This window comes from Oncorhynchus tshawytscha, linkage group LG23, assembly GCF_018296145.1.
Source record: "Oncorhynchus tshawytscha isolate Ot180627B linkage group LG23, Otsh_v2.0, whole genome shotgun sequence".
NCBI classification, from domain to species: Eukaryota; Metazoa; Chordata; class Actinopteri; order Salmoniformes; family Salmonidae; genus Oncorhynchus; species Oncorhynchus tshawytscha.
The window spans coordinates 21,513,700-21,537,825 of record NC_056451.1 but is presented as its reverse complement, the minus strand read 5'-3'; the positions used below and the strand labels follow the sequence as shown (position 1 = coordinate 21,537,825).

Below are 24,126 nucleotides of genomic sequence, written 5' to 3'. Positions count from 1 at the left end.
TGTTATGTCGTCAGCAACTTAGTGATCAACTCTATGCAAAGGAGATGTGTTGTGCTGCATGAGACCAAAATATGCTTATCTGTATTCCCAGTCATGTGAAATCCATAGATTAGGGCCTAATGGATTTATTTAAATTGCCTGATTTCCTTATGAACTGTCTCTCATTGAAATCTTTGAAATTGTTGAATGTTGAGTTTCTATTTTTGTTCAGTATAAAATATTAGTGTGAATGTGTAACTGTTGGCTTTCTTACACTGCAAAGTGGATATTGGCAAGACTTAGCCGTGGCATAGTAAACAGAGTTGTTGTTGCTTCACCTCTAGAATCTGATACCCAAGAGGTTGACGTGGCACATTCCCAACCCACTACACCCAGCTTCTCAGCTCCACTCCCTAAACCTGACCAAGGGGCAAGGCCCAAAATCAGGAGACTAGCTGGAGGACTGTTCCGGCCTCTGCCCTCCACAGGTAACTGTTCTGTGGTTGGCTAATGTTGTTTTTTAGGACACCACTGGGTAAAAAATAGAAAACTTTGTTAGGACTTTTAATTGTCAGGTTTTGAGTGATTTATAGATATTACCCAGAAAGCATTGGTTGTTTGTGTGTCCGTTCAGTTGTCTTACTTCTCTGTTTTTCCGCAGGAGCTACCAAGTCCAAACCCCAGCACATCCTGACCATCAGTGACCTGGAGGAGACGTGCATGCCCACGTCGCCACAGCCTCCACTCCCAAACCCACAGGGACATGTCCTAGCACCCCTCGGCTCTCCCACTGCAGCTGGACTATTTACCCTCTACACTGGGGGCTCCATGTATCCCAAGGCCTCCGTGCCCACCTCTCCACTGTTTCCCCTCGGTGCTACTGATATCCTCTCCATCTGCTTGCCCTGTCGGAGGTCGAAGTGCTTCCTCTGTCCGATGTCCTGGAAACATGACTCTACCTCAGGACTCTTTCCCCAGGCAGTGGGCCGCAGTGCCCTGCCTGACTGGAACACATTCTCAGGTACTTATGTGTAATAGTGCCTTATGAACAGTATGTCTGTATGATGATGACTGATGATACTTCTTATACCTGTACAATGTAAACAAGTGTGCCTGATTTGAAAATATCCTGTGGTATTTCCATCCTGTCAGGTGCTCTATCGTGCTCAGATGATGAGCTGCTGCCCTCAGACGATGAGTGTCCCCCCAGCCGAGATCAGCCCACCTCCGTTTTGAGATCAAAAGCGATGACGGCTTCAGTGTGGAGGCAGACAGCGTAGAGGGTGAGGTTTCAGGGAGGAAAGGGCAAATGAATAGACTTCATGTGTCTGTTATCTGTAGAATGTTAGTTTAGAAAGAATTACATTACCCAGTACTCAAGGCAATGATTTCTGCACAAATACCCACTATTTCTACATATGAGTAAACATAACATGATGAAATATACTCCTTGTACTTGGCTAGAATGAAATTGTGTAATAAACCATATAGCACAAAATGTTGGCTTTAATTTCCAGATTAATTACATTTGTGTGTTATGCTGTGTTACGCACACCTTACTTATCTCTCTCTCCATTTCTCTTCCCCCTCCTTTCCCTCCTCAGAGGCCTGGAGGGCAGTGATAGACTGTGTCCAGGAGGCGCGGGCAGGGGCCAGGCTTCGGCAGCTGTCCTTCTCTGGGATGACAGGTGCCCGTATGCTGGGCCTGCTCCACGACACAGTGGTCTTCCTGGTGGAGCAGCTCCAGGGGGCCCGCCGCTGCCATAGCCACGCCTTCCGCTTCTTTAAACAGATCAGCCAAGAGGAGGACCTGCCTGTCAACCCCTCTGGATGCGCCCGCTCTGAGGTCTACCTCAGGTCAGTGTCCCGGTGTCTGTTCACTACAGGGGCGCTGGAAGATAAATATTGAAATGACAAGGGGAGTCATTATTTTGGAATGTAATTCGGAAATTGAGTCCGAGTTGTCTGACAGATTCATCTTAAATATCTTGTAAACATTTTAACCAATACTTACTAGGTATCATGAGTCGTAACTTAGAAGAAATTTAATAAAATCAAATGTATTCATTGGTGAATTGGTGAATCACCACAAGTGTAATGGTGGGAACCGGTATTACTTTGTCCTTACCTTGCAGTTGGTCAACCCATACCACTGTCTAGCAAATGTCTGGAGAATCTGGGTTTTCCCCTCTGTAGGTGGTTTTCAACTTCAAAGTGGAAGCTAGTCTCTCTGTGTAGAGTATTGGTGGAATGTATGTTTTGAATGTAGACATCTGTCAGGTTTAGAGGAACAAGGTCTGTGGCTGTTGTGTTTCTATGTGAGCGTCATCTCCACCTCCACAGTCTGCGTAAGCTAGAAATAAGACCTGTATGACATCTATGCTGCTCCATTCATTAACATATGAAGAGTGTGTGGGTGACGTCCACATCCCAAATTCTACACCAATGCTGGGGGGAAAAACAATGATAAAGAAAGCAATAATAAGAAGAAAGTAATAATGTAAAATTTAACGTGACACCTTGTTCCTGTCTTCTCTTACAGGAAGTCCACCTTCGACATGTTCAACTTCCTGGCTTCCCAGCACTGCCAGCTGCCTGACATCAACCCCTACGATGAGGAAGAAGATGAAGTCCCACTCAAATCCACAAGGTCGGATTACAGAGTTATTGTATGCTGGCCATTGCAAAGGAAGCTACCTAAATGCTAACATCTTAAAAAAGGATGCTTTGGCTTAAATACTGCAGGAGCTAGTCAATGAAAGATCTTGTCTCGCGGAACATTCTTAGAACTTGTTGTACATGGCCGCAAGTGTTGTTCCTTTAAAAAACAACTTTCACATCAACAAATGATCCATGTATAAGTTTGTATACATAACATATCAATGTTCTCATTCAGACTTATGAGTAACAAAGAAGCTGTACAACTACAGGTTTACATAAACGTTTTTATAGCTGTAACTAATTCACTATTGAAATGTTGTCCATTTCAGTATTTGTAACTCCCCTCAAGTGATCTTTGTGGTTGGACTAAACCATTCCGTTATTTCTGCAACTACCTCCTCCTAACAAGCAACGTTAAAAATATGTTCTACCCTCTTGTGTCTGAGTCTCTAGTGACTCTTTTCTCAGACTTCAAAGTGAAAGGTCAGAAGCACATCGTCATCTTCTTTGCTTATCCCTTTTCTCCTAGACGTGCCACTAGCTTGGAGCTCCCCATGGCCATGCGCTTCAGACATCTGGAGAGGACATCTAAGGAGGCTGTAGGCGTGTACAGGTCAGCACACAACTAGTCCTCATCCCCCCCTGAGGCCCTGAGGTCAAAGCCAATACTATGGACAGAGCCTGTGACTATGATCATGATTCTGGGCTGAAGAGCTCATGTGTTTCTCAGTGGGGTGCCAACTGACCCCACAATAGATAATTTGCAGTCTGTCTGGGCAGGAAGCCGTCACTGCGGTTCTCTACAGCTATCACAGCAAACTAGAAACTGAGGCATGGTTTATATTTCCTGCCTCTCCCTTTTCTGCTATTATGTCATTCTGCTACAAAATGAATAACATGAATTCCCATTGACTCAGGATCAGATAATAAATAAATAAATCATGTGATCATCGCATCCTTTTAATTGCCAAGGAGATTAGCTATGGAAACTGTTGTTCATACTTGGGCCTCTTCTGACATCTCTCTGGTGTAGGTCTGCTATCCACGGCGAGGTCTGTTCTGCAAGAGGAACATCGATGCTCAGGAGATGGTCATCGAGTATGCCGGCATCGTCATTCGCTCAGTGCTCACAGACAAGCGGGAGAAGTACTACGATGGCAAGGTGAGATCAATCAGTCCAGAGTGTGGTTGAGTCGACATAAGCCCTATGGTTTGTCCCAACGAGACCTTAGTTGGACTTTTTTTAAATCCACTAATTGTGGGCTTGAATGAATAAATGTTATTGATACCAACATAATACATGTTAAACTAAAACTAAGTCCCCTGTCTCTTTTCCCTCCTTCCTCCACAGGGTATCGGCTGCTACATGTTCCGTATCGATGACTTTGACGTGGTGGACGCCACCATGCATGGCAATGCGGCGCGCTTCATCAACCACTCGTGCGAGCCCAACTGCTACTCGCGCGTCATCAACGTGGAGGGCCAGAAGCACATCGTCATCTTCGCCCTGCGCAAGATCTACCAGGGCGAGGAGCTCACCTACGACTACAAGTTCCCCATCGAAGACCCAGCAAGCAAGCTCAACTGCAACTGCGGGGCCCGGAAATGCAGACGCTTCCTCAACTAGGGGCAGGAGGAGGACGTGGTACTGCCACAGTCTCTGCAGGGGGAACAAGGCACAAGGGAATGGGGTGTGAGCAGAGGCAACAGGGGAAGACCGAGGTTAAAATCCTTAAATTAAGGTTTTACTGAGTTGGGAGGTGGGTGAAGAGAAAATACAGGAAAGGATGAGCCACTACGAAGAGACTGGGAGAGGGGCCAGGAGATGGGGAGCAAGAGTGAAGAGGAGCACCACACAGAGACATGCATCCATAAGCTCACATTGACTTCTAACCAATATGCACTTGCCAAGGGTTGGACAAGTTCACCACAGGAAAGGGTGGAAGTAGCTACCGTTATAGTGTGGGTTTTTTCTTGAGAACAGGAACCCTGCAGACATCATGTGGTTATGCTGGTTCTATGTTGCATGAAGGTATTTTCCTTGACGCCATAACGTCAAGTTCTTTCTGTTGAAATAAGGGTGGACCAGAAAAGCTAGACTTGGAGATATTCTTTCTTTTGTTGTCGGGTGGCGGGGGTATATTTTTAATTTTGACACCCATAATCATGTTGGCTCCATCCTCTCTAGTTGATCCCTTAGCCATATCTCCATCTTTACTTGATCCTGTAATCATAGTTTTATTTATTTGAAATCATATTTCACAGTGCTCATCATGCGTCAGGTTGTACATATTTGCTTTCCGTTGACTGTTCAGAGAACCATGGTGCTAGATATGATGGGCAATAGGCTTGGAGGCTCCTAGGTCAGAGACCCTGCAAATAATACCTATTTTTCTATCCATTCTCCACTCCCCTGTCACACAGACCGGGGAAGGGACCTCCATTATGTTCAGTTAAACGGTTAGATAACGGTTAGTGTCACCCTTATAAAGTTTGCTGCAGCTAAATCATATCTTTAAGAACTTTCCCTTTGCCATTTTTGTATGTTGCAAACACTACCCAATCCAAGAGTGAAGAGTTTAGCTGGAAACCTCAGTGCATCTTTTTTTTTTATTTTAAAATATATTTTATTACTATCATGGCAAATGCTGATGACCTTTTGCAATAATATTAGGCCTACGACTTTGCTGCGTTACAGTTGCGCGTCTTTAGTGAACTAACAAAATCCAGACTCCATATTTCTCAACATTCAGTAGAGTTAACAAAGAACTGACTTCTCTCTCTTCTCCGCAATCCACAAAGGGTGGAACACTGTTCATGTTACACCACAAAGAGATGTGTTATAAACTCTATATATTCCCGACTGTGTGGACTGACAGCACCCCTGTGCACTGGAGATCTCAAGCATAGCATTAGGCCAGTACTGTACTGTATGTTGCTCCGTAGGATGGCTTTAAGAGAGAATCATGTCTTGTGTAAAACCAAGATAGGGAGAGAATGCACTCAGCACCTTAACGTTTGCTGTCGTACAACTTTAGAAAACGCTGTCAGTTCAGTCAGACATATTAGGAAATCAAATGTACACACTGTTGTTCACATCTTTACAGTGGGAGAATGCTTGAGCTCTAGAATAGTTGTATTTATTCATGTTTCTGTTCAGATTTTGGACTGGTGAAACTAGCTTTGCTTAGTGTAAATGGTGGTGGTCTTGTGGGAAATCTTCCTCCCCTTCTTTTCCTCTTTTTGTTTACTTTGTTTGCTCTTTCTTTTATTTGAACCTTGATGTTTGAGGAAAGTTGTGTATAACATTTCAGTCTTTACACAAGACGTTGTTCTAAAGCAGGTCTTTTTAATTGTTTTTGATTTTATTTCTTTGTTCCGGTATAATTTTCAAGGAGAAAGTACAGCAGGCCTTATTATCGGCAGGCCTTATAACAGAAGAATAGCAAGCATTCGAGTCCATGCTTTTCTTCCCATCTGCGTGCCACAGAGAACCTTTCAAGCTAGAGATAATAATCTAAAGGAAATGAGCACTGTCCTTTTGGAATTTAATACACAGTAAGGAAGAGCTTAAGCCCGCCTGCCTGCGTGACCAATCAGTGAGATGGAGCCTGTATTCCCATGTGTCAATCATCTAACACCCTTAGCAGAGTTTGCCATTAACAGGATGCATCTGGTTTTCAGGGATACGGCTATCCTTAACCTAGCTTCCTTTTCTGCTTAAAACCTGATGTGGGAACACTTCTCAGAGGAGAAGGTTTCTCTATGCCCACTCCACTCCCCAACCTTTTGCCAGGATTCTACCTCAGTAGTTCTGACAGATGTTAAAGAATACTAATGCAAAAAGAGGATGATGATGATGATAATAAGAGTAACTTGGTTTTAATGTCCTGCAGAGCTGGCCTGTGTGTTCGATGAAGCATACAAAGCACTAGTTGGAAACCTGAAGTTACCATGACGATCTCTCCCAGAACTGGTTCAGAAAGCTGTATGTTCTATATGGTAGGGTTATTTTAAAGTATAACAAAGTGTTAAAGACATGAACATATGTGTCAACTTGTCTTTGTTACCTTGTACAAATAAACCCTGAGTTTGTAAATAATTGTATACATATTTCTAAACCTTTTACATTTTTCAATGCACTTTTTATTTGTAATATTTGCTTATTAAAGATGTTAAGATGTTTGAACAAATCAGACTTGTTCAATTGAAAATTGGATTAAAAAAACGAAAATGCTGATATGACATTTACACAACAACATGCAATGTATAAATACAGCAAAATCGTTGGTTGGTGATCAAATCACGGTGATAATACATTTTGACATAAAATTATAATGATCACGTAGCCATGATTGTGTGTGGGCCAGGTTGGGAACTTAACTCTTCTTCCCAGCACCTGAAATTTACTATGCAATCTGACACACGTCAAATCAGTTATCTGATATCTTCTGTTTTTGTGTGAGAATAATGTTCTATACACGGATCTTTACAGGACACCTACTGATTGTAACAGTTTGTTGAAGGCTGATAGCTGTCATCCGCTTCCGTTGAAAAACAGTTTTCCCTGCAGCCAATTCTGTCTAATCACAAGAATTGGTAAAAAAAAAAAAAACTATCAGATTTGGACAGAAATATGGCTGACGCAAAGAAAATTCAAGGAGAGGGGGTACAAAAATTGTCAGATTAATACTGCCATTGAGAAAGTCTCAAAAATAAGCATTCTTGTGTCCTCACTACCTGCTTTTCAAAGTGCTCTGAACAAATTAAGGGAATCGTTCACAAACATTTTGCACATTCTAAGATCCGATGACCGTATCGGTAATGTGTTTTCGGACCCTCCCTTGGTCGTATTCTAGCGGTAAAGAAATCTCAGATCAATTGGTAAACACTGATTTACGACTCCTGCACAACGTCTATTTGCGCACCGAGGTAAAGACAGTTTCAAGTTCGATATTCGACGGATATTCGCGCGTTCAAACCTCAATAGCTTTCAAACCACTTGAGCCACAGACTCCAAAATAAGTGTCATGATGTTGGAAACATTGCGCACAACATTGCAAAGGTATTATTTTCCCGATTTAGACCATTTGTTTTCCAAAGCTAATAAACATGTGGAAATGTGAGCAGCGTCTTGTATTCCAAGTTGAATTAGTTAGGGAGCGTGAACAAAGTACAAACTTTTTGTACATTCAAATTTTAATAGCTCCTTGATCATGTGACATACTTACTCCAAACAAGGTTCAGAATGTCCACTAACTACTCTTCTATATTGCACACCATTTAGTTTGTCAATTTTCATCTCACATGGTTTTACATGAATTTTTCAAAATGTAGAATTTCAATAGCTCCTTGGTCATGTAACCTAGTGACTTCAAACAAGGTTTAGAATGTCCACTCAGTGGGCCTACACATTGCACACTCTGTTTGTCTATGTTCATCTCATGCTATTAGACTTAAATCTGTAAGCTTTGCAGGCCTTAATTTTACATGGGTGTTTAAAAAAAACTTTTAAGTCAACAAATGTTCCATCCTCGCAATAACTATCTTTCACATGGACACTGAAAAGATCCACAAATTCTGCTGGAATGGATCAAGGACAGGAGAGGCGTTCGAACAGAGGTGCTTAAAGGAAGGCACACAGGTAGGCCTCATGAAAAACAGTGTTTCATGTGCTCTTTTTAATCACAGTAATAGGCAGTGATTTGTCGGTCACAGTGATCTGCAGTGATAACGTGAAATAATCCTTATAAAAACATCACTTTCATATACTGTACATAAAGACAAATCCTTCTACGTTGAGTATTAGAACGTAGTTTACATAACCATTCACAACAAGCCACCTGCAGACAATAGTGCATTTGAGGGTTAGTTTTTCTAATGAAAATAGTTATTTGATGCATGGCCTACTATTTCTAACTGGGAAAATAAATTCCTACGTCTTTTGTGAGTAAAATCCTTTTTCCAAAATTGATTTAGGTACATTTTTGTGAACAGGTATGAGGGTTGTGATATGGATCATTTAATAGTAAAATCATTTATTAAGGGATCAATACATTTCTATATTGCTTCCCCAGTATCTGCATGAACCATCAGACCAAGTGTTTTTGGTTGACCCTGCTGGACAGAAAGAGAAGGAGGAATCGGAATACGCTGTATTCAAATTCAGGTCATAGTTATTCCATTGTACTGGATCTAATACATATTAGCATTTTACAAACATTCATAAGTGTAATACTTTTTTATGACATACTGTGAAAAACTCTCTTGGCTGCTGGCTCTGTCCCTTTCAGACATGCGCAGAGCAGACTTGAACCACAAGGGTTCTCTGTAAAGAGAAAGTAATCCAAAAGGGACAGACACACCCCTTGACTTTCAATTGGCATCGTTGACCTGTACCTGATTGGTCTAGTCTCTCCTGATTGATTAGTCAATGGGAACTCCATTGCCAGCCCCAGCATAAAGTTTTTACACAGTCTGGCAGTCTGACTAAAATGCCAGAGGTATGAGAAGAGACATCCTCCTTTGTATTTATGGGAACAAATATTTCCTAACACTTTGGATCCTATTCTTGGACAGTTAGAAGACAAAATGCATCAATGCAACAACAAAAAAACATGTATTACTGTCCATGAGTAACCTCAACCTTGTGGGTCTATGGGTGTTTGGGCCAATAAAGTGCCAACTCAATTCTACAACTGACTAGTCTCTCATGCCCCTATGAACGGGGACACAGGGAAATAGTTTTTCATCTAAACCAGCCCTTTTTTACTGGAGTACACTAACCCCTAATTGGGGCTCTTTTCTTGACACATAGTAGCAGTTCACCAGATAACAAGTCAAGAAGAACAGAAAGTAGATTGTTGTAAGGGTGTATTACATCCTGTGCTGGACCCATTGTCATATCCATTCTGGATTCTGAGTGGTAAAATCATAGCTGGAAAATGCCTTTATGTATGTGTATACATTTTCCGCCAAGACAGAACTGCCAAAGGGGGTGGAGTTGCAATTTACTGCAGAGACAGCCTGCAGAGTTCTGTCATGCTATCCAGGTTTGTGCCCAAACAGTTCGAGCTTCTACTTTTAAAAATCCACCTTTCCAGAAATAAGTCTCTCACTGTTGTCGCTTGTTACAGACCCCCCTCAGCCCCCAGCTGTGCCCTGGACACCATATGTGAATTAATTGCCCCCCATTTATCTTCAGAGTTTTTAATGTTAGGTGACCTAAACTGGGACATGCTTAACACCTCGGCCGTCCTACAATCTAAACTAGATGCTCTCAATCTCACCCAAATTATCATGGAACCTACCAGGTACAACCCCAAATCCGTGAACTCAGGAACCCTCATAGATATCATCCTGACCAACCTGTCCTCTAAATACACCTCTGCTGTCTTCAACCAGGATCTCAGCGATCACTGCCTCATTGCCTGCGTCAGTAATGGGTCCGCGGTCAAACGACCAACTCTCATCACAGTCAAACGCTCCCTAAACACTTCAGCGAGCAGGCCTTTCTAATTGACCTGGCCCGGGTATCCTGGAAAGATATTGACCTCATTTTGTCAGTAGAGGATGCCTGGTTATTCTTTAAAAGTGCTTTCCTCACCATCATGAATAAGCACGCCCCATTCAAAAAAATGTAGAACCAGGAACAGATATAGCCCTTGGTTCACTCCAGACCTGACTGCCCTTGACCAGCACAAAAACATCCTGTGGTGTACTGCATTAGCATCGAATAGACCCCGCGATATGCAACTTCTCAGGGAAGTTAGGAACCAATATACACAGGCAGTTAGGAAAGCAAAGGCTAGCTTTTTCAAACAGAAATTTACATCCTGTAGCACAAACTCCAAAAAGTTCTGGGACACTGTAAAGTCCATGGAGAGTAAGAGCAGCTCCTCCCAGCTGCTCACTGCACTGAGGCTAGGAAACACTGTCACCATCGATAAATCTCTCTCTTTCATATCGTCTGAGATCCCCAAAGATTGGAAAGCTGCCGCGGTCATCCCCCTCTTCAAAGGGGGAGACACTCTGGACCCAAACTGTTATAGACCTATATCTATCCTACCCTGCCTTTCTAAGGTCTTCGAAAGCCAAGTTAACACAGTGTCCAAAGAAGGGCCAGAAGTATACAGAATGGTGTTCGTTGCGTAGAGGTGGATCAGAGAATCACCAGCCGCAAGAGCTACATCATTGATTTAGACAGAGAAGAGAGTCGGCCCGAGAATTGAACCCTGTGGCATCCCCATAGAGACTACCAGAGGTCCGGATAACAGGCCCTCCCATTTGACACACTGAACTCTATCTGAGAAGTAGTTGGTGAACCAGGCGAGACAGTCATTTGAGAAATCAAGGCTGTTCAGTCTGCCAATAAGAATGCTGTGATTGACAGAGTCGAAAGCCTTAGACAGGTAGATGGATACGGCTGCACAGTATTGTCTTTATCGATGGCGGTTATGATATCGCTCTTGAATCTAGGGGGCACTATTTTCATTTTTGGAAAAATAATATCCCCAAAATAAACGGGCTATTTTGTCAGGACAAGATGCTAGAATATGCATATAATTGACAGCTTAGGATAGAAAACACTCTAAAGTTTCCAAAACTGTAAAAATATTGTCTGTGAGTATAACAGAACTGATATTGCAAGCGAAAGCCTGAGAAAAATCCAATCAGGAAGGGACTCTTATTTAGAAAGCTCTGCATTCCTATGCGTCCCTATTGAGCAGTGAATGAGATATCAACCAAATTCCTTTTTCTATGGCTTCCCTAATGTGTCTAGTGTCACAATACATAGTTTCAGGCTTTTATTTTGAAAAATGAGCCTGAACGTCAACATTGGGTCAGTGGTCAGCTGGAGTCTCTCAGAGTGTTTTGTGCGTAAAGGACAAATGCGACCATTGTTTCTCTCTTTCCTACTAAGAAGCCACCTGTCCCGGTTGATATATTATCGAATAGATATTTGAAAAACACCTTGAGGATTGATTATAAACAACGTTTGCCATGTTTCTGTCGATATTATGGAGCTAATTTGGAATCTTTTTTGGCGTTGTCATGACCGCAATTTCCGGTTGATTTCTCAGCCAAACGTGAAGAACAAACGGAGCTATTTCGCCTACAAAAATAATATTTTTGGAAAAAAGGAACATTTGCTATCTAACTGGGAGTCTCGTGAGTGAAAACATCCGAAGCTCATCAAAGGTAAACGATTTAATTTGATTGCTTTTCTGATTTTTGTGACCAGGTTGCCTGCTGCTAGCTAGGCATAATGCTATGCTAGGCTATCGATAAACTTACACAAATGCTTGTCTTGCTTAGGCTGTAAAGCATATTTTCAAAATCTGAGATGACAGGGTGATTAACAAAAGGCTAAGCTGTGTTTGAATATATTTAACTTGTGATTTCATGAATGGGAATATTTTCTAGTAATATTTATGTCCGTTGCGTTATGCTAATTAGTGTCAGTTGATGACAACTCTCCCGGACCCGGGATGGGTAGTATCAAGAGGTTTTAAGACCTTGAGTGTGGCTGAGGTGCATGCATGACCAGCTTGGAAACCAGATTGCATTGCGGAGAAGGTACGTTGGGATTCGAAATGGTCAGTGATCTGTTTGTTAACTAACCTCCGAACGAGCTTCATTGCCATACAACTCTCCTTCCGTGGCCTCCAACTGCTCTTAAATGCAAGTAAAATTAAATGCATGCTCTTCAACCCATCGCTGCCCGCATCTGCCCACCCGCATAGCATCACTACTCTGGACGGTTCTGACTTAGAATAAGTGGACAACTACAAATACCTAGGTGTCTGATTAGACTGTAAACTCTCCTTCCAGTCTCATATTAAGCATCTCCAATCCAAAATTAAATCTAGAATCAGATTCCTATTTCACAACAAGGCATCCTTCACTCATGCTGCCAAACATACCCTCGTAAAACTGACGATCCTCGACTTCGACGATGTCATTTACAAAATAGCCTCCAACACTCTACTCAGCAAATTGGATGCAGTCTATCACAGTGCCATCCGTTTCATCAACAAAGCCCCATATACTACCCACCACGGCATCCTGTATGCTCTCGTTGGCTGACCTTTGCTTCATATTCGTTGCCAAACCCACTGGCTCCAGGTAATCTATAAGTCCTTGCTAGGTAAAGCCCCGCCTTATCTCAGCTCACTGGTCACATAGCATCACCCACCCATAGCACGCGCTCCAGCAGGGGTATTTTTCACTGGTCACCCCCAAAGCTAATTCCACTTTTTGCCACCTTTCCTTCCAGTTCTCTGCTGCCAATGACTGGAATTAATTGCAAAAATCACTGAAGCTGGAGACTCATGTCTCCCGCACTATCTTTAGGCTTACAGATCATTGCAACTGTACGTAGCCCAGATATTTTTTGCCAGATATTACTATGGAATACTGAAGTATAATTACAAGCATTTCATAAGTGTCAAAGGCATTTATTGACAATTACATGAAGTTGATGAAAAGAGTCAATATTTGCAGTGTTGACCCTTCTTTTTCAAGACCTCTGCAATCCGCCCTGGCATGCTGTCAATTAACTTCTGGGCCACATCCTGACTGATGGCAGCCCATTCTTGCATAATCAGTGCTTGGAGTTTGTTAGAATTTGTGGGTTTTTGTTTGTCCACCAGCCTCTTGAGGATTGACCACAAGTTCTCAATGGGATTAAGGTCTGGGGAGTTTCCTGGCCATGGACCAAAAATATCGATGTTTTGTTCCCCGAGCCACTTAGTTATCACGTTTGCCTTATTGCAAGGTGCTCTATCATGCTGGAAAAGACATTGTTCGTCACCAAACTGTTCCTGGATGGTTGGGAGAAGTTGCGTTGGTACCATTCTTTATTCATGGCTGTGTTCTTAGGCAAAATTGTGAGTGAGCCCACTCCCTTGGCTGAGAAGCAAACCTTTTGAAGCTTCCAGTCTGTTATTCGAACTCAATCAGCATGACAGAGTGATCTCCAGCCTTGTCCTCATCAACACTCACAAATGTATTAACGAGAGAATCACTGACATGATGTCAGCTGGTCCTTTTGTCGCAGGGCTGAAATGCAGTGGAAATGTTTTTGGGGGGATTCAGTTCATTTTTATATGGCAAAGAGGGACTTTGCAATTAATTGCAATTCATCTGATCACTCTTCATAACATTCTGGAGTATATGCAAATTGACATCATACAAACTGAGGCAGCAGAATTTGTGAAAATACATATTTGTGTCATTCTCAAAACTTTTGGCCACGACTGTACATTTATTCACTCTGTGATAGGGTTGGATCCTATATGCCACTTTTATTGTCCTGTAAATGGTTCAGTGCCTATAATTTAGGCTATGTGTAAAATGGGGCATAAAGGAAATGACCTCTACTAATAAATTACTACTAGATTATAGTGATAAGGTAAACAGCATACAAATTTGCCTTGTGTATTCATAACTAATCATAATTCCATTATTTTTACATAAAAAAGAGAATACTTCAAAATGAGAAGATCCTGCCATGGAAAGGACGACTGGGCGGACATAAAGTGGAAAGGAGGGGAAATAACTCACCACGCAGCAGGACACCTTCAGCTGTGGGGTCTTTGTAATGCAGGTTTGATAGTTATATTTTCAATAATGAATGGTTAGCTGTTCTTTTTTTGGTGTAGATGGCCAAGGAAGTTGCACAGAACTTCCCCAACATCCCTTCCCAAATTAATATGGAACCTTCAAAAACACATGGAGCAACTGAGAAAATAAATGACTGAGGATATACTAAACATGTCTGGTGATGACATTTAATTCAAAGTAAATGTAAATTCTTTATTTTTATGTAGTCGTGTGGGAAAGCCATATGTTCAGTTCATGCCTCTGATTTCAGAGTTCAACAAAGCCAACAACTGCTTCATGTGTGCCACTGATAAAGAACCTGGATGTGGCCCAAAGACTGACTGGGTTAGTCACTTTATTTAACATGTTTATAATCTTTTGACAACAGTGACGGTATGTAAGACAATTTATGATATAACACAATGGACGGCTAATTTGTCATACTGCATTGATATTTTATATTATTTATAACGTGTTACACTTTGTTTTGTTTTGATTTAATATTTTGCATGCCAACTGAGGTTCAATGTGCTGTGCCTAGGAATGAAGACAAAAGAGTTCAACAGAGTAAAGAACACAAACTGGAAGTGCAGTCTTTGTTGTTGTAAATGTTTCATACTTAACTTCAATTAAGTGTCTGTTGACATGTTGGAAAAGATTAAAGGTCTACAATTAGTTTAATTTGTCAGTATAACATTTTTATTCATTGATTTTCTAGCCACCATTACTGTGGTTACATGTTCAGTATATGTATTGACCAGCCTACCTCACGAACTCCCTCTCCATCCCTGCTTTGGACAGTTAATAACATGACTCTCGTACTTTGCCCCTTTCCTTTATGGTTGAAATTAACGACGAAAGGAGATATTATCTGAAAAATAAAAAACTGGGAAAATAAGTACTTAGAACGACCAACTATTGTATATAAACATTAAAGAAATGGGTAAACACTGGACTGAACCCCCTAATTGTCAAACTAATAATAATGTATAACAATATAGAAGATACATGACTAGAGGTTATGCAATATGGGTGTATATCCACTGTATGCTTCTTAGGTGTGTAATTGACATGACCAAGGAGCTATTGCAAATTTGAAATTATGAAAAAGGTATGTTACACCGCGTGATTTTACAGTACACAAACAAGAGTGTGCAATATAGAAGGGTAGTCAGCAGACATTAGGTCACATGACCAAGGAACTATTGAAATTCTAAATGTTGAAAAATTCATGTAAAACCACGTGAGATGAAAATGGACAAACTAAAGGTTGTGCAATGTGTAGGGACACTGAGTGGACAATCTGAACCTTGTTTGAAGTCATATGACCAAGGAGCTATTGAAATTCAAACCCCCGAGCTGACAAGGTACAATTCTGTCGTTCTGCCCCTGAACAGGCAGTTGACCCACTGTTCCTAGGCCGTCATTGAAAATAAGAATTTGTTCTTAACTGACTTGCCTAGTTAAATAAAAATAAAAAAGCCCGGACCAGGGAAACGGATCCCAATCAAATGTGTTATTTATCTTATAACTTGTCCTTGTGGTAAAATTAAGCGCGAATTAAAACTACGGATCTCGGAGCATCGTAGCACCATTAGGTGCAAAAACTCAACATACCCAGTTGCGGCACACTTTTTGGAAGTGAATCACCCGATTTCGTACTTACGTTATATCGGCATCGAACACGTCACCCTCCCTAGGAGAGGGGGTGGGGGGGACCTCGACAATTTATTGTTAAAACGAGAGGCTGCCTGGACTTTGATCTGAAACCATTTTTGTGATTTTGCTATTCATTGTATATGTTTGTCGGCCGATGTAGCAAAATTGTATCTATGATTCATGTTTTTGTATGTTCTATATATATCTGAAAATGAACCAACGATATCAAGCCACACCCGGTCATGATTACAGACACGTGTGTGTCCTTTGACACTATATAAACGAGTCACCCCACCGTGTTTGTCATTATACCCTGATGAAGACAGTTTGTCTGTCGAAACGTTGGTTATTAGGTTATTACATTATTGCATCTGAGCTACTAGAGTGTGCGGCTCCTCTTTTTCAGGACTCCGGGGTTAACATCCCTTCTTTAAGTAATAAGTGCCATGTTATCACAGTTAAATATCTTATTTGAACCCTAATGCAAAAGAACAGTGTTCCCAATCACTGCCTTGGGACTTTGGGGTCCCCAAGGAAAGCATGCCTCCTACTGGCCCTCCTGTTATATCTCAGTGCCTTTGCAGGTGGTAGAGACTCCGTGATTGTATCTGGATGGAGCCATCTTTTCCAGACCCAACACAAAACACACCCAGACTAGACAACCTTAAACAAGGTGAGTTTGGTGAGCACCACCACTGCGTCGTTCCGGTCCATCTCTCTCAGCAGCCTGGCCAATTGTCCTACAGTCCTGTCTGGGTGCTTGGTGGTGACCCCCTCCAGCACGGCCCTCAGAGGGCTCTTGCTGTCCCTCATGGAGTAGGTGTAGGTAATCCAGGTGGCGGGGAAGGACCAGCGAGATGCTAGGTGGCTGGTGTTCTTCACCCCAGGGATCTCTGGGTCCAGCAGGATCACAAGCTCCTCTAGAACATCCAGGTTGTCCAGAACCGTCTGCAGTGGCGCAGACTGGAGGTCAGGACCTGGTGAGACGAGAGGAAATATCACTACGGGTGAGTTACGCGTCTGTAATTCTGACTTGTGTCAAACCAGAGCCAAATGCGTAAATCATGAACTAATGGGCTGTTCCACTAAATGAGTCCCCTTTGGGTAGTGTAACTTGAAGGAGAAAACCTGATTACACCTCATTTTAACATTCTGTCATTAAGACCACACAGTCACCTTAATGAAAAACATGTTTTCCCATCTCAAGAGGTTCAATAAAATAATTACTATATTAAGTGGCTAATAAAGTAACAGGGATGACGATTTCATCTTAAATCAGCTATGAACCCCCTTTGACAGGGGGAATGGAAGTTTGTGTGCAACAGGAAGGGGGAATTGAATGTAAGCTTCACAACGTAAATTGTTGGGTAACAGGGTTGACTTGTTATGCTCAACCCACTCAGTTTTCAACCTCAAAACACCAGAAAATGTACAAAAGAGTAGAACCAGCTCACCTGCTTTTACACTATGATTTGACTATTAAATGTTTAAAAGGAATAGTTGAAAGTCTTTTCAGTCTTTATTCATATGAAAGACCTGATTTATGTAATTATCCATGTGGTCTATATTAAAGGGCACTTCATTTAATATAGCAGGCATTTCAAATTAAATATTGGTGCACATTTTCTACTTAAAATATTAAAGAAACACAAAAGGGACCAATTTCATGGAACCACCCAAATGTCATGGGAGATTTGAGCTGAAATTTGAGTGCTGTGTTAAAACCTCAAGAGCTTTTTGGCAACTTATGGAAGAGTAGTGATGTAGAGGTACTAGTAATACCAATGAATAACAGACTGGTAGTAGCTCTATTAGTAATAGAACCATCAGTAATAGCACTTGATAACTCACTCAAAATGTCCTCTAGGTTCCTTGTCTCTGACTGTAGGAGAGCAACCTCTTCATTGACAGCTGCTGTTCCCCTACTACTCCATGACTGTTGGTTGGTATACAGGATATTGTCTGATGGGAGGCAGTTAAGGCTGACCTTAAAGCATGGCTTATTCTCCTTATCTGTGTCAAACCACACCCATTCAAAAACAGGACAGGAAAAAATAGCTTTTTACACAGAGTAAGGTAAGTGGAAGAGTTAAAGCGGTTTTAAACAAACATATCAAACCAGATGTTCTGTGTTATGCATTGACAGTTTGACATTTTTAAATTCTGCCTAATGCTCATCATTCTGCTCACCTCTGATGCAAAAGGCTCTTGATCTTCCCCTTCTCTTCTTAATATAGATGAATAAGAGAAATACAAGTACAGAGAGAACCAAGATGACAGTAAGCACTATCCCTGAAAGAACACAGAGGACCGTGGCAATGAGCAGTTAGACATGTTCAGCAGTATCCTAACAAAGCAGTTTAGTCATCTTTTTGAATGGTGAAGGACTGGTATTATCAAACTCAGTACCTTCTAATATTACTTCTAATATTGATCATATTTGTGGGTTGGGTTGTAACTTACATGCAGTCTTATGGTTGACGTCTGGTGGTCTGATGGTTTGATCAGTGTGTTTGGCTGTGGTGGGATTTGATGTTGACATTTGGACCTTTAACGTTGTTGACTGTTGCACCTGTTGAGTCTAAAATTGATGTGAAGTCAACATATTAACTATGTCATTCCTAATTTAATAAGTTTGTTTTGTTTTCTCTTTTCCCTATTGGGAAGTCATTGACCAAAATTAAAAACGTTTGTGAATAAATGGCCTCCCTGGGTCACTGTCTGTTGATGTAGTTTGAGTGTACAGAAGAATAACTGCCATGATAAGTTTGAGAGTGGACTTCAAGGTCTACCACGCAAATGCTCTTAACTAACTAGAATCATCAGCTTCATCATCATAGATTAAACTCACGGTAGTACCCAGGACTCCTTCCCGACAGCCTGTCTGGTCCCTAGATAAAGGGTTTACAGTTAAACATGTTACTCAACCTTCCAGAACCAGATGAAAAACAATGGGCATCCTTTCCTGTCAAGGTTTGAAGCTATCCCAGACTGAATTTGCGCTCACCTCGATCCGCAGCATTGCGTGTCTGTTGTGTGGTTGCATTCGGACAGCTTTTGATGATTTGGGGGGCAGCTAGAACAGGGTTGGCATTTCACGAATCTCCCATTATTGAAGGTCTGTGCGGCACATTTCCGATATGTCTCTTCCGACCTCCCTCCATCATCATGCATGCCACAGTTCGGACTAAATTCGTGCCCTGGTCAAAAAATGTATATTTGTTTGTAGACTACAAGTATTTGCTGTGCACAGACACACATCAAAACGTATCAACATCAAATAAAGATGATCTTTGCCGCATGTCGAACTCACCTGGTTGGATCGGATTCTGTGGATGTTGATGACATGGCACACATTTATGTATCGACTCATCCCAAAATGTATCCAAGTCATCAGAGCAATTATCAGAATAGTGGCCCATTTTGTTAAGAGCAGCCTGTGGCTCCCGAGTGGCGCAGCGGACTGCACTGCGTCTCAGTGTTGGAGGCGTCCCCACAGATACCCTGGTTCACAACCGGCCGTGACTGGAGTGCCATATGGCAGCGCACAATTGGTTTGTTTGTTTCAGTATTTGTAGACTGTCTGGACGAAATGTCATACTACTTCTGGCCAGACAAGATCAGGGCTACATATAGTAGGAGGTGTTTCGCTCGATCGGCTGTTTTCTCTGATGGTATAGTTTCAGCGCGGAGACGCGAGAGGACCCACTCTCGCCAAAATCTGTCTTGAATCAGCCCAATTCGAATAAAATACAGACGTAAGCTTGTTGCCTGCCTTCCCGCCTTTGGAACAAAGACTCACAATGTTAGAGCGGAAACATGAGCATCTCGTCGTTATATACTGATCTCTGGTTTCAGCCCCATGCAAATTGGAAAGGAAAGTTGGTGGGTGCACAGTGCACTGACATGATGCTGGATTGCCCTAAAGTAAATTGATGTTACGTGAAAAATTATATAATTACTCCTTTAAAATACTTAACCGGAGAGCATGACATCATTAGCTTCTTTTTTGTTGCTGTGGATTGTTTCAAATCGGAAATGTGTTTAGGAAGCCCCGATTTGGGTTGTGCATGGGTGGCAGTAGGTCTAGCTGATTGAGTTGCAGCTGTCAGTGAAAAGCGTCGAAAACATGTGTGAACATAATGTGTCTTGAGTATAATGTAAAATGTTGCATCAAGAAGAAGGGGAGGGGGGTATGGCGAAAATATGGTCCTGGTGGTCTCTCTCCAGGATGCATGCATATGTAGGAAAGTGCCCATTTGGCAGTGTTACTTATGATTGTCTTAACTCAATAGGTACACCACTAATACAGTGTATTTGGAAAGTATTCAGACCCCTGGACTTTTTTCACATTTGTTAGGTTACAGCCTTATTCTAAAATGGATTAAATATTTTTTTTCCCCTCAATAATCTACACACAATACCCCATAATGAAAAAGCAAAAACAGGTTTAGAAATTTTAGCAAATGTATTAAATTTTTTTTTTTTTAATATAACATTTACATAAGTATTCAGACCCTTTACTCAGTACTTTGTTGTAGCACCTTTGGCAGCAATTACAGCCTTGAGTCTTCTTGGGTATGATGCTACAGGCTTGCACACCTGTATTTGGGGAGTTTCTCTCATTCTTCTCTGCAGATCCTCTCAAGCTCTCAGGTTGGATGGCACAGCTATTTTCAGGTCTCTCCAGAGATGTTCAATTGGGTTCAAGTCTGGTCTCTGGCAGGGCCACTCAAGGACATTCAGAGACGAGTCCCGAAGCCACTCCTGCATTGTCTTGGCTGTGTGCTTAGGGTTGTTGTCCTGTTGTTAGGTGAACCTTCGCCCCAGTCTGAGGTCCCGAGCGCTCAGGAGCGGGTTTTCATCAAGGATCTCTCTGTACTTTGCTCCGTTCATCTTTCCTTCAACCCTGACTAGTCTCCCACTGCCTGCCGCTGAAAAACATCCCCACAGCCTGATACAGCCACCACCATGCTTCACCGTAGGGATGGCACCAGGTTTCCTCCAGGTGTGACGCTTGGCATTCAGGCCAAAGTGTTCAATCATTGCTTCATCAGACAAGAGAATCTTGTTTCTCATGGTCTGAGAGTCCTTTGGGTGCCTTTTGGCAAACTCCAAAAGTTGTCATGTGCCTTTTACTGAGGAGTGGCTTCCATCTGGCCACTATCATAAAGGCCTGATTGCTGGAGTGTTGCAGAAACAGTTGTCCTTCTGGAAGGTTCTCCCATCTCCAAAGAGGAACTCTGGAGCTCTGTCAGGGTGACCATCGGGTTCTTGGTCACCTCCCTGACCAAGGCCCTTCTCCCCAGATTGCTCAATTTGACCAGGTGGCCATGTCTAGGATGAGTTTTTGTGGTTCCAAACGTCTTCCATTTAAGAATGGAGGCCACTGTCTTCCCCAGGTCTGTGCCTCGACACAATCCTGTCTCAGAGCTCTACCAACAATTCCTTCGACCTCATGGCTTGGTTTTTGCTCTGACATGCACTATCAACTGTGGGACCTTATATAGATGTGTGTGCCTTTCCAAATCATGGCCAATCAATTGAATTTACCACAGGTGGACTCCAATCAAGTTGTAGAAACATCTCAAGGATTATCAATGGAAACAGGATGCACCTGAGTTTAATTTCGAGTCTCATAGCAAATTATCTGAATACTTATGTAAATAAGGTATTTCTGTTTTTTATTTGTAATACATTTGCAAAAATGTTTAAATCCGTTTTCACTTTGAGGTCTTGTGTGTAGATTGGTGATACTTTTTAATTAATTTAATCCATTTTAGAATAAGACTGTAATGTAACAAAATGTGGAAAGAGTCAAAGGTTCTGAACACTTTCCAAATTGACTGTAAACTGAGCATCTCAGTCATTTTTTTCTTCACACAAGTCAATGAAGTCTGTTTGATTAACATCCATTGCGAATAATATTTCTTCATTGTTTAAAAAATCTTTCCAACACCTCGATATCCAACAAGCCTCGGTGTGAAAGAGCAAAATCGAATTATCTGATGATCCCATATATCCAGTGGAAACGTCATAAAAAAACAGCTGTCTGTCTTAGAGCTCTCTGGCGCAGTAAACGCTGAGGGCCAGAATATGCTAGTTGACATAATGTTGCAAGTTCACTAGTGACAGCTTCCGGCCGGACCAAGTGATGATTTTATATGTTGCACTTCACTACCGATAGCTCAAGTCAAGACAAATATTAAAGGAGGCAGACAGACGGAGTAGAGAGATTAATGTGATTGAAAAAAAAATGGAATTTTCATCAGGATATTTCCTACTGTTTTGTCAGCTTTAGGCCTATATATTGTACTTAGAAGATGATGATTAACGTGACTGATTTAGAGAAATGAAACTGTTCCACGAAAATGTGCATATAAAAATTATTTTAACTGGCATACAGATCTGTAGAACTGGTATGATCAATTGTAAGCTTCACCAAACTTGAAACTCACGAGCTGCCTATGGTCTTTACTATTACACCCATAAAAGGAGGTCCCATGAGAAAACGTGCCCCCTTATGGAAATCAAAGGCCTGTCCAACTGATTCGTTCTGCTGCCGGCCCTGGAAAAGGGTATGTGGTTGGATTGTGGGAGGTGGCTACATGGCAGTAGATCGAGCTACATATGGCCTCAGGTTATTTATTGGATATGAGACACATGGCCTGCGTTTACACAAACAGCCCATTTCTGATCTTTTGCCCAATTATTGGCAAAGAGCTGAGCCCATTTGGTCCAAAGACCAACTAATGAAAATGTTCAGAATTGGGCTGCCTGTGTAAATGTGGTCTAAGTTATTTATTCATCTTATTCATTAGTTAAAAGCAGTGGAGGATCCTCTGAGGAAGGGGAGGACGATCCTTTTCAGTGAATTTCATAAAAATAAAAACAGTGAAACATAACTAACTGTAAGTTGCTCTCCACTACTTTTTCCCCACTGCTTTTAACTGCTTTTAATGAATAAGATGAACAAATAACTTAGACTGCATTTACACAGGCAGCCCAATTCTAACTTTCACCTTGACTTTAGCCTGCTCAGCCTGCTCACCCTACTCACCTTGAGTTTAGCCTGCTCAAACAGAGGGATGCTATGTTAGCTAGCTGGCTATGGCTATCCAACACTGGAACTCTTCCAAGTCAAGGTAAGCTTTTGGTTTTATTAATTTATTGTCACTGGGGCCTGCCGGTGAAACTGCTAAACTGCTTGCTGCTTACTGTACTGCATGATTGTAGCATGTTTACTAACACGTTAGTTCTAGTAGCTATGTTTACTATGATGTTAATATGGTGACAATGATGTAGTCTGTGTGTAGCAGTTATCATATGAAGGTTTGGCTTAGAAAGGTTTTTTCCCATGGTCACAGAAAGCTGATGTGTTGTTGTTACTGTAATTTAATTATGCCAAAGTGTTTTCATTAATTGAAAACCCCTAATCTATTTTATGAGAATTTGTTTATTTTATTTATTTTACCTTTATTTAACCAGGTAGGCAAGTTGAGAACAAGTTCTCATTTACAATTGCGACCTGGCCAAGATAAAGCAAAGCAGTTCGACAGATACAACGACACAGAGTTACACATGGAGTAAAACAAACATACAGTCAATAATACAGTATAAACAAGTCTATATACAATGTGAGCAAATGAGGTGAGAAGGGAGGTAAAGGCAAAAAAGGCCATGGTGGCAAAGTAAATACAATATAGCAAGTAAAACACTGGAATGGTAGTTTTGCAATGGAAGAATGTGCAAAGTAGAAATAAAAATAATGGGGTGCAAAGGAGCAAAATAAATAAATATATTAAATACAGTCGGGAAAGAGGTAGTTGTTTGGGCTAAATTATAGGTGGGCTATGTACAGGTGCAGTAATCTGTGAGCTGCTCTGACAGTTGGTGCTTAAAGCTAGTGAGGGAGATAAGTGTTTCCAGTTTCAGAGATTTTTGTAGTTCGTTCCAGTCATTGGCAGCAGAGAACTGGAAGGAGAGGCGGCCAAAGAAAGAATTGGTTTTGGGTGTGACTAGAGAGATATACCTGCTGGAGCGTGTGCTACAGGTGGGAGATGCTATGGTGACCAGCGAGCTGAGATAAGGGGGGACTTTACCTAGCAGGGTCTTGTAGATGACATGGAGCCAGTGGGTTTGGCGACGAGTATGAAGCGAGGGCCAGCCAACGAGAGCGTACAGGTCGCAATGGTGGGTAGTATATGGGGCTTTGGTGAC

At 41.8% G+C, this 24,126-nt stretch overlaps 2 protein-coding genes across 3 annotated transcripts; one reads left to right on the top strand and one right to left on the bottom strand.

Moving 5' to 3' along the window:
* Positions 1–1,133: 1,133 nt before the first annotated feature.
* On the top strand, positions 1,134–6,747 carry LOC112222745 (histone-lysine N-methyltransferase 2B). Its single transcript, XM_024385480.2, is given in 7 exon segments — positions 1,134–1,262; positions 1,584–1,836; positions 2,522–2,629; positions 3,170–3,253; positions 3,674–3,687; positions 3,690–3,802; positions 3,992–6,747. Coding segments are annotated over 6 exon segments (771 nt in total). The 5' UTR covers positions 1,134–1,262; positions 1,584–1,660; the 3' UTR covers positions 4,268–6,747.
* A 7,838-nt stretch (positions 6,748–14,585) lies between these two features.
* On the bottom strand, positions 14,586–20,004 carry igflr1 (IGF-like family receptor 1). 2 transcript variants are annotated; one of them, XM_024385474.2, is made up of 7 exons: positions 19,220–20,004; positions 18,914–19,106; positions 18,758–18,797; positions 18,370–18,487; positions 18,097–18,198; positions 17,758–17,919; positions 14,586–16,883 (listed from the first exon to the last, which is right to left on the bottom strand). In XM_024385474.2, the coding sequence occupies exons 1-7, from the start codon at positions 19,326–19,328 to the stop codon at positions 16,561–16,563; spliced, it is 1,047 nt and encodes a 348-aa protein (XP_024241242.1). In that variant the 5' UTR covers positions 19,329–20,004; the 3' UTR covers positions 14,586–16,560. The 2 variants fall into 2 exon arrangements, with proteins under 2 accessions (XP_024241242.1, XP_024241243.1); XM_024385475.2 differs by having other exon boundaries at positions 17,758–17,868.
* Between the last annotated feature and the right edge of the window lie 4,122 nt (positions 20,005–24,126).